Source organism: Hyperolius riggenbachi, chromosome 10 (assembly GCF_040937935.1).
Source record: "Hyperolius riggenbachi isolate aHypRig1 chromosome 10, aHypRig1.pri, whole genome shotgun sequence".
Taxonomy (NCBI): domain Eukaryota; kingdom Metazoa; phylum Chordata; class Amphibia; order Anura; family Hyperoliidae; genus Hyperolius; species Hyperolius riggenbachi.
Genome location: NC_090655.1, coordinates 281204269 through 281215596, shown reverse-complemented (window position 1 = coordinate 281215596; position 11328 = coordinate 281204269). Strand labels below are relative to the sequence as shown.

General features: G+C 44.5%; 1 protein-coding gene across 2 annotated transcripts in view; it reads right to left on the bottom strand.

Annotated features, from left to right (window-relative positions):
* LOC137536561 (uncharacterized) overlaps positions 1–11328 on the bottom strand; it is a 41737-nt gene that overhangs the window by 3510 nt on the left and 26899 nt on the right. For both annotated transcript variants that reach the window (XM_068258803.1, XM_068258804.1), the window contains 2 exons: positions 10353–11273; positions 668–953 (listed from right to left, as the gene is read on the bottom strand). In XM_068258803.1, coding sequence (XP_068114904.1) covers positions 668–953; positions 10353–11273 — 1207 coding nt within the window. The remainder of the gene's footprint in view (positions 1–667; positions 954–10352; positions 11274–11328) is intronic.

Genomic DNA, 11328 nt, shown 5'->3' with positions numbered 1-11328 from the left:
GGACTACTACATCAAAGCTTCCAAGCCCCACCCAGGAAGTAGATGTGGGGACTAATACATCAAAGCTTCCAATCCCCACTCAGGGAGCAGATGTGGGGACTAATACATCAAAGCTATGTAAGTCCCACCCAGGAAGCAGATGTGGGGACTAATACATTTAAAGCTTCCAAGCCCCACCCAGGAAGCAGATGTGGGGACTAATACATCAAAGCTATGTAAGTCCCACCCAGGAAGCAGATGTGGGGACTAATACATCAAAGCTTCCAAGCCCCACCCTGGAAGCAGATGTGGGGACTACTACATCAAAGCTTCCAAGCCCCACCCAGGGAGCAAATGTGGGGACTAATACATCAAAGCATCCAAGCCCCATCCAGGAAGCAGATGTGGGGACTAATACATCAAAGCTTCCAAGCCCCACCCAGGAAGTAGATGTGGGGACTTATACATCAAAGCTTCTAGCAACTGATACCTTCTATCAGCAGTTTATTTGGGTTTTCAGTGATTTCCTCCCCCAAACCTTCCCACCCTATTGAGGATCATTGGAATGCTGGGAGGGACTGATTGTGCGCTTAGCAAAGGAACTGATACAAACAGTATTCCTGGTTTTTAATTCTACGCTGAGCTGCGTAATATGTTGGTGGTTTATAAATGCTATAAATTAATAAACCTGAGTTTATCTCTGTATAAAGGTCTTCCTCTTTAATAGTCCTGCTAACGTCACTCTCCTCCGTAGACAGCAGTTTGCTTCGAACAGGCGATTCTTCTTCTTCCTGTTTAATGGTCACTCGTATTATGCCCTCCTCCATAGACTGCTGATCACTCCTCGCATACATCTCTTCTTCCTTCTTACTTATCCCCATCAGGTCACCCTCCTTCGTAGACTGCTGATCAGTGGGGACATGCATATCATCTTCTTCAACAACTTCCACTTCAAATGGCCATGTGTTAATAAGCTGAAAATACATACAGCGGTATGAGAATGTGAGCAGACCCCATATAAAGCTTACATATGTGGACATATAAAGTCATTGTGAGGTTGGAAGGTCTAATTTTGGCCGCAGTTTATTATTCTGACAGGTCTCACATTATCCTGTAAAATAAAATTTATAGTGGATTCTGTAGTGGTGTCCAGGCCCTGATGTAGTAAAGCAGTTCGGAACCATAACCTTTCCACCACCATGCTTTACAGTTTGCAGGCTCTTATGCTGAAATGCTAGAGTTTGTTTACTCCATCCATCTCACCTGGCACAATGGTTACATGAGATGACCTAGGTTTGGAAGTATCCTACATCTTTTATTAACCACTTAAGGACCAACATATAAAATGGCCTTAAGGACCAGAGCGTTTTTTTCTGGTTTTGACATGCTTTGTTTGAGTTTAGATATTTCAGTCAGTTTTTGGTCTATCAAAACAAATGAGATATTGTTTTTTTCAGAACAAATAAGGCCTTTTTCTATAGCACTTAATTATATTGATAATGGGATTCTATGTTTTTAAAGAGAATTTATGCTACTAAAAAAAAAAAAGTAAAAAATGTATATTGTTTGAAATTTTCAACCAAAAATATGTAAATGTCTTGAATTAAAACAAATTATTTTCAAAATGTATTCTGTCAAAAAATTCTGTGCAAAAAAATGAAAATGATTTACATCTTTGGTACATTGTAGGGACTGTGAAAAAAAATGTAATTTTGCTTTTCGTTGAACAAAAGCTACAGTGCTTGTTTTCTGCGTTGTACATCACGTCTCTGAAGCACTAAGTCACTGAAATAGTAAAATTTCCACCAAAATGACCCCATTCTGTAAACTAGACCTCTTGAAGTATTCATCCATGGGGGCATTGGTGATTTTGACTGCACAGATTATTGGTGGAAATTGATGGAATGTATAAGGACAAAAAGAAAAAAAAATTATTCAGACGTCAATTTTTCTGTTTTTTTTTTTTTTGTTTGTTTTTTTTGACAGACAGGCTTTGAAGTATTGTAGACATTCACCCCACAAATGATTCAGTAATTCCTTCTGAATAAAACGATACCACGTATGTTGGTGGAAATTGATTGAATGTACCCGGATGTCAAATTCCTGCCAAAAATGATCCCATTAACCCTCCTGGCGGTCTATTAAAAACCGCCAGGGGGCAGCGCAGCCGTTTTTTTGATTTATTATTTTTTTTAAATCATGTAGCGAGCCTAGGGCTCGCTACATGATAGCCGCTGCTCAGCGGCATCCCCCCAGCCCCGCCGATCGCCTCCGGCGATAGGCGATCAGGAAATCCCGTTGAAAGAACGGGATTTCCTGGAGGGCTTCCCCCGTCGCCATGACGACGGGGCAGGATGACGTCACCGACGTCATGGACGTCGTGACGTCTAAGGGAGTCCCGATCCACCCCTTGCCGCTGCCTGGCGCTGATAGGCCATGCAGCGCAGGGGTCTAGGGGGGGGGGGGGGCGCTGTGTTGCGACGCGGATAGCGGCGATCGAAGTGCTGACGCAGCTAGCAAAGTGCTAGCTGCGTTCAGCAAAAAAAAAATTACTCAAATCGGCCCAGCAGGGCCTGAGAAAACCTCCTGCGTGGCTTACCCCGAACTACGTTCGGGGTTACCGCCAGGAAGGTTAAGTAAACTACACCCTCTCAGGTATCTCTGAGGTTTATATCCCTGGGTACATTGAAACATTTTGTTGCAAAGATTATTGGTGGAATTTGATGGAATGTTTGGGAAGAAAAAAAATAATGTATCAATTTTTTTGGGGGGATTTAGTTGCTCCTTCTGAATAAAATGATATTGCCTATGTGTGGCTACTGGCGCTGCTAGGTGTTTTTGTGAAGCCTGGTAAGAGAAAAAAAATATATATTTTTCTTATCTTACACTATTTGTGTACCATACATTTGAAGGACAATCCAAGCTAAAAATTTAGGCAGGTGTGGTACACTTTGAAACAGTCTTTCAAACAAAGTCCTGTTTTTTCGGGACATTCGGGGCAATGGTATCGTGTAGCCATCCTTATTTTTTGTTTAGTGCAGACCCTACACTTTTTCTGGGGGTATTTCTTTTTTTCCCGTCTGTGGTATCATTTCTGGAACATCATATCCAGAAAGTCTCGCAACTGAAAGTCTCCCGACTGAATCAAATCTTCTGCCAGGGTGAGTTGCAGCTTTGGAAATGAGAGATTCAGCGATTTCCTCCTGGAATTCTAAATTGCTGAGAGGGTTTTGTGACATTTTGTATAATATATAGCTGTTGTAAATGCCCAACTGCAGCAAGTATAAGCCTACTTTTTTATACCAATGTCTGGTTTTGCGTGCGGCCAGGTGCGGCTTCATTGTCGCGTCATTGCGGTCTACACCACCCATATATTGGTTGTACGCATGAACACATTTAGATTTCTCTTCTGCTCCAGTCCACATGCTTTCAGGAGTATGTAATGTGGAATGTGGAAAGCATATATACGTCCCTGTACTTTAGAGCTAGCATCTCTTTACTGCGGAGACCCTCAGATTCATCAGATTTGAGGCAACTGTGGACAAGGCTCTGAGGGAAGCCTTTGCGGTTGGATCTGATGGTACCGCAGGCTGGCGTGTTCTCTCTCGCTAAATGTTTGAATAGTGGGATGCTGGTGTAATAGTTGTCTAGGTACAGGTTGTATCCTTTGTTCAGGAGAGGGTGAATCAGATCCCAGACAACTTTACCATTTGTGCCCATATAAGGTGGGCACCCAGGTGGATCCAGCTGGCTGTCTTTTCCCTCGTACGCTCGGAAAGCGCATGTAAAGCCAGTGCTGCTTTCACAAAGCTTATACATTTTTATGCCATATCTGGCACGCTTGGAAGGGATGTATTGCTTGATCCTAAGTCGACCAGTGAAGTGTACCAGGGACTCGTCAATACTGATATTTTTTTCTGGCACGTACACCTCTGAAAATGTTTGCGATAGGTAGTCAATTAGGGGCCGAATTTTGTATAGGGGGATCAATATTTGGATCTTCTCCGGGTCGGCGCTGGGAATTGTCGCTGAAATGGAGGAAGCGCAAGATTGTCAAATAACGCGCCCTCGACATTGTTTGTGAAAAAATCCCCATATGCTGAATTGGTCTTTTCGACTAATACCGTTTTAGGTCTGTTTTTTTTAGTAATGCCCATGTTTATTGTGAGGCCTAAAAATGTTTTTATTTCCTCCCCTGTAGTGGGCCACCAGTTCTGAGGCCTCGCATAGCTGGATTGTGCTGCTGAGCGTATACGTTTGTTTGCTCAGCAATGTAACCGAGGAGCTCGTCAGTGGTTATGAGCTCCATAAATTGAATTGGGGGGAGGTTAGCAGTTTGCACTTTAATTCCAGCCTGGGCTATTAAAGGAGGAATTGAGGGTGCTTCTAGGTTGGCAGGCGACCACACGGGGTGAAGCAATTCCTCCGGTACGTCAGTACGGCGACGTTTAGTAGAAGCGCTCTGTTGCCTGCGGCGTCTGTCTGGGTGTTGCGACACTCTCCTCCGTAACCGTATAAACCATGAACCTATATGCCACCCTATACACTAACAATATACAGCCCTATATACCCGACACTATACACTAAAGCCTATATATACACACTCTACACTATATACTAACCCCTATATACTAAACCCTATACACCCTACACTATATACGAAACCCTAAATACCCTACGCTATGCGCTAAACACAATATACCCTGCACTATATACTAAAGCCTATCTAACTGCAGTAAGCAAAATCACAATCATGTACAAAGATAAAAAAGAAAAAAAAAAAAAATTATATATATATATATATATATATATATATATATATATATATATATATATATATATATATATATATATATATATATATATATATATGTACGTACGTATGTACGTACGTACGTACGTACGTATGCATATATACATACATACATACATACATACACACACACATATACACACACACATACACACAGTACAGACCAAAAGTTTGGACACACCTTCTCATTCAAAAAGTTTTCTTTATTTTCATGACTATGAACATTGTATATTCACACTGAAGGCATCCAAACTATGAATGAACACATGTGGGAGAGTGATGGGGTGCTGCGCCAGATGACCTGGCCTCCACAGCCACCAGACCTGAACCCATTTGAGATGATTTGCGGTGAGCTGGACCACAGAGTGAAGGCAAAAGGGCCAACAAGTGCTAAGCATCTCTGGGAACTCCTTCAAGACCATTTCAGGTGACTACCTCTTGAAGCTCATCAAGAGAATGCCAAGAGTGTGCAAAGCAGTAATCAAAGCAAAAGGCGGCTACTTTGCAGAACCTAGAATATGACATATTTTCAGCTGTCTCACACTGTTTGGTTATGTACTATACTTCCACGTGTTCATTCATAGTTTGGATGCCTTCAGTGTGAATCTACAATGTTCATAGTCATGAAAATAAAGAAAACTATTGGTCTGTACTGGTTGGGAGGGGATCAAGGGATGAATGGGGGGGGGGGGGGAGATCGGGTAAAAAAAAAAAAAAAAAAAAAGTGTAAAAAGTGCGTTTTCCACTAAAATCGCACAGCCTGTCACATCTTTTGTGACAGGTAGAGACGCACAGCCTGCAGCCGTGACAGGCTGTGCGTCTCTCCCTGTCACAAAAGATTTACACAGTGACAGGGAGGCGGAACGGAAACTGTGTTGCCTTTCGGAGGGTGATCGCTGTGATTGGCTCACAGCGATCACATGGCAAGGAGCCAATCAGGAACGGCTCCTGCCGCTACCCGGAAGCCTTAGCTGTCTAAGTGCGGCGGGTGCGGTGCACGCGATCGCGGCGGGGAACGGCGGCGCCTGTGATAGAGATCTACGCCCTGCCAGCCAGAAGCCCATCAAAACAAGGCGTAGATCTCTATGGTCCTTAAGTGGTTAAATAAATGTATATTCCACTACAGGCCTAACTACTTCACTATGATGAGCTCTTGATGGCCCTGTGTGTTCTTTTTTCCAGAAGGTTACAGAATTCCTTTGATACTATCTCACCGATCTGTGTCTAGGTGTTCAGGACGTTCTTGCTGGACACCAATGGTTTCCTCTTCTCCCACTTATCATGTGCATCACATTTCTATATCTAAGTATCTAATAGAACATGCATTCACTCTGAGATTGCTGGTTGTGAGCGCTACCTGCAGGCCCAGTGATGACATGCTACGAATCCTAGTCAAGTCCTTCAGCTTCTCGGGTTCTGCATGTGGGGAGTTGTTCCCGAGACAGGCTGGGCAAGCTAGAAACAGTCGGGAAAGTCTCCACTTGTGGAGATCTTTTTACTTCCATTCAATGGTGAAAATACAATACAACCCCCACATCTCCTTCACACCCATTCTCTTGCCTCCCCTTGGTAGATGGGGCTCCCCCAGTGTTCTCACCCCTTCCCTTGCCTCCCTTGGTGCCCTTCATGGTCTTGGGGCCCATCTCACACGGGTCATACCACACCACACTTGGCCCTCATCTTCACACCCATAACCAGTGTAGCCTGTATGGCAGGAAGGGAAGGGTAGTAGATGGAGTTTCCGCATCTGCGTAGTGGATGGCCTGTCAATCACTCAATCATTGAAGCCAATAGAAAGCTCCTAATGTGACTGACATCCATAACACACCCATGGCCCCCCTACAGCGGGATGTGACTAGTTAACCCTTGTAAAGCTGGAGGTTTCTTGCATATAAAAGCGATACCTAGTTTTCTGGTTATATAACTTTCACTTTTCTTCTAACATACTCTCTCTCTTTGCTTTATGTTAGTTTGTGAAGCCTAGTTTAGCCTAATTGTGATGGAACGTAGCTCAGCTTAGTAGCGCTGACTTCTGATTGGAAAGCTGCCTAAACCAAGATCTGCAACGATATCCATATTCTTGTCTGATGACATGAACACCTTGTATTCCTGATTGAAGCCAACTACTTGTTGGACATCCATGGTCTACATCGATCTGCTACAGCTGTGTGTGTGAATGTCAAAGTTGATAAGAGATTATGAGGTTGATTCACTATAAATAGGCCTCGATTCCTCATTGTCTTTGAGATAACTTTTTCCAGTTTGTTAAATTACAGAATTCGAAGTTTATCTATTTCTAGTTGTATTCATCAAGGTTTTTCCGCATTTGCTGTGAATTCGATAAAATATCGATAATTCGGTAACCAATCGGTAATGTGTCGATATTTCCATTGAACAGCGGTAATTTAACACAAGGCCATAAGATTCCCATGGAATTGTGGGTAAAAGGCAGTCCTTTGAACACTACGTAGCAACATTCTGAATAGGGCTTAACACCTGGACCAGGATTCTGGAAGTGGCTTGGGACAATCCCACAATTTCGCTAGAACTCTTCCTTAATAGGAGCCTTTTCTAAAAATATAGTGCAGCTAGCAATTTAGTTAACCCTGGCACTGCCTGTGTTCTCTTACAAGATGATTCAAGAGAAAAGCCGATGTCCTGGTATAGCAAATAAATCCATTCTCTTGCAAATTGATATGGTTCTAGACCTTATTCTTGCCCTTCTGCGCCTTTGAATCACTCTCAGCTGATACATAACCACTTCCAACGGCTCCATCTTCTCTGTCAGCAATGATCTGACAGGAATAACGACAGAGCAGTGAAGGAGATAACTAATCCTAAATGTAACGCTAAACCACACCCACTTTCATTTTCATGAATTGCACTTTCCTCCATTTTAAACGCATCGCTGACAAATGATTACCGAATTATAACAGCTGTAGATAAATTTGATGAATCCTGAAATCAACTTAAAGAATTCGGTATTTTACCGAACTGTCGTTAACCAATTCGATAGGTCTTGATGAATCGAGACCATAGTGTGCCTTGTCAGAGTTAACATGCCTCATCAGAGTTAACACACATTATCAGAGTAGCACAGCGAGCGCTACGAACTTCTTCCTGCCAATTGCAATGACGAGACCTCCACCCGTTCCTGCCCGGAGCCCCTGTGGGTCCAATCACTTTAAAGAAAACCTGTAACTAAGAAAACATACCCTGGGGGGGAGGGGGGGGGGTGTTACTCACCTCGGTAGGGGGAAGCCTCCGGATCCTATTGAGGCCTCCCCATCCTCCTGTGTCCCACGACAGTCTCGCTCTGGCCCTCCGAACAGCAGGGATGTAAATATTTACCTTCCTGCCTCCGGCACAGGTGCAGTATTCGCTCAGAAAAAAACGGAAATACCCGATCGCTGTTGGGCCGCTACTGCACAGGCGCAAGTCTCCTGCAAGTCTCCTGCGCCTGCACAGTAGAGCGGACCTGACAGAGATCAGCTATTTCCGCCTATTTCCGTGCAGAAAGCCACTACAGCGCCCCCGCTGGAGCCAGGAAAGGTAAATAAATCAGTGCTTGTCAGCCTTGTTGAGGGGGGATTCCGGGACACTTCGGGAGAGCCAGCGCTGGACTGTCTGCAGCTACAGGGGTGGGGGAAGCCTCATTGGGACCCAGAGGCTTCCCCCTCCCGAGGAGAGTACCTCCCAGGGGAGGGTTTTTTCAGAGTCTCTTTAAAGGACATTATCCCCGCACTTTGATTGGCCTAATAGGCTGCCTATCAAGTTTCTATGCTTTATGCTACTCTGATAAGGCATGTTAACTCTGATAAGGCACACTGTTATAGTGAATCAACCCCTAAGTGCAGTCATTTGATCACTGGTGCCGCCGGTAACCAAGGGCAACCAAAGTACATATTACCCCGTAATCATTTTACTTCCATTCTCAGACCCTCAAGCATCTAAAACCTTCTTCTGGAAGTCCTCACTGAGCTCTGTCCTTCTCGGAACAGCAACACTACAGCAAAGAGCCAATCAAAGCCTATGTCTGAGGAGTACACAAGACTGGTATCTCCAAGAGCAACAGTAATTTTGCTACTTAAAGAGAATCTGTAACTAAAAACAATCCCCTGGGGGGGGGGTACTCATCTCGGTAGGGAGAAGCCTCCAGATCCGATCGAGGCTTCCCCCATCCTCCAGTGGTCTCGCTGTGCCTCTCCGAAAAGCGGGGATGTAAATATTTACCTTCCTGGCTACAGCGCAGGCGCAGTATTGGCTCTCTGCTCGGAAATTGTCGATCTCTGGCGGTCCGCTCTACTGCGCAGGCGCAAGTCTCCTGCGCCTGCGCAGTAGAGCTGACCTGACTGAATTAGGCTATTTCCGTGCTGAGAGCCGCAACAGAGCCACCAGCTGGAGCCAGGGAAGGTAAATACATCAAGCCTCGTCAGGCTTGTGGAGGGAGGATTGACGGGATGCTTCGGGGGAGCCAGCGCTAGATTACCTGCAGCTACAGGGGAGGGAGGGGGAAGCCTCACTGGGACCCTGAGGCTTCCCCCTCCCAAGGCAAGTACCCCCCAGGGGATTTTTTTTGTAGTACGGAGTCTCTTTAAACAGCACATTGGACTAGAAAAGGTACACGGTGAAAAATATTTGTTACTTTATAGCCTTTGTCTACCAATATTACTGACATTAATATTAAATATGTGTATACTAAAAACATGCCCTGAGGAAGCCCATTGGGCGAAACATGTCGGTGGGAGGAGCTACATGAGGCCGGCCTCGTCCACCGTTCTAAACCCACGTTGCTTCTGAAGCTGATCCCCGCAGGAGCGCCGCGACATAGGCATACCCGGGTAGATCATCCACGCCAGCTGCCGCTGACAGGACTGAGCAAGCTGCGAGCTATCTGAGCTCTGAAGGTACCGCATACCCCTAGGGGAGTTCTGGAGATAGGGTCATGGTAACCCCCTGAGTGAGTTTGTATACCATTGCGGACTGTATACCCTGTTCATACAAACTATTGCAAACTACTGCTACGCTTAACCACTAATTGCTTTCTGCACAAAGGCTTACTAATCCAGCATGATGAACTATACACTGTAAAGTTGAAATGATTTAAACTGGACTGCCTAACTGACGCACAACTAACGCTGCCCTACAAAGTGGGACTGCCAATGCAAACACTTGAAGGCTTTAACAGTGGCTTTCTTCTACTTGGTCAATTAAGCCTGGTGATGTTGTATATGCCTTAAGTGATAGCGGTTAATCAGTACTTGCAAGTAACTCTGAGCTTTGATGGCTGTTATTGTTGCACATACCTGTCTGGCTAAAGAATAATTGGCGTATATGCATGTATGCATGAAGTGGACGTGGATGCGGGGGCATGCTGTGTTATCTCTGGAGCTTTTACTGTGTTTTTAATGGTTTTAGTATAGTGGAATTGTTACACATTTTCTGATTGATCTGTTCACAATAAAGAGAATTTTTGATATTGGCAAGTGAGGCCTGATATAGCTCCTTTTGTGGTGGTGGTTAAAATATACTAAAAACATGAACTGGTAATACTAAGTACCTGATAGCAATATGCATAGTTGTGATCTTTCTGTGTGCAATCCTGGGAATAAATAGGAATGAGACATCTCTGTGTAACTGTCCCCATCATGTCACCCTCCTCCATAGTCTGCAGATCACCCCTCACATATGTCTCCTCTTCTTCATCTTTACTTGTCCTCATCATGTCACCCTCCTCCATAGACTGCTGATCACTCCTCACATATGTCTCTTCTTCTTCCTCTTTACATGTCCTCATCATGTCACCCTCCTCCATAGACTGCTGATCACTCCTCACATACGTCTCTTCTTCTTCCTCTTTACTTGTCCTCATCATGTCACCCTCCTCCACAGACTGCTGATCACTCCTCACATACGTCTCTTCTTCCTCCTCTTTACTTGTCCTCATCATGTCACCCTCCTCCATAGACTGCTGATCACCCCTCACATATGTCTCTTCTTCTTCCTCTTTACTTGTCCTCATCATGTCACCCTCCTCTATAGTCTGCAGATCACCCCTCACATATGTCTCTTCTTCTTGCTCTTTAATTGTCACCATCATAACACCCTCCTCCATAGACTGCCGATCACTCCTCACATATGTCTCTTCTTCCTCTTTACGGGTCCTCATCATCTCACCCTCCTCCATACACTGCTGATCACTCCTCACATATGTATCTTCTTCTTCCTCTTTACATGTCCTCATCATGCCACCCTCCTCCATAGACTGCTGATCACTCCTCACATACGTCTCTTCTTCTTCCTCTTTAATTGTCCTCATCATGTCTCCCTCCTCCATAGGCTGCTGATCACTCCTCACATACATCTCTTCTTCTTCCTCTTTAATTGTCCTCATCATGTCACCCTCCTCCATAGACTGCTGATCACTCCTCACATACATATCTTCTTTCTCTTTAGCCATAACATCAGTCTGTTCCTCCTCCTAAATCCACAAAACAGGAACAAGTGTAATCTCTTAAATGTAAACAATAATAATC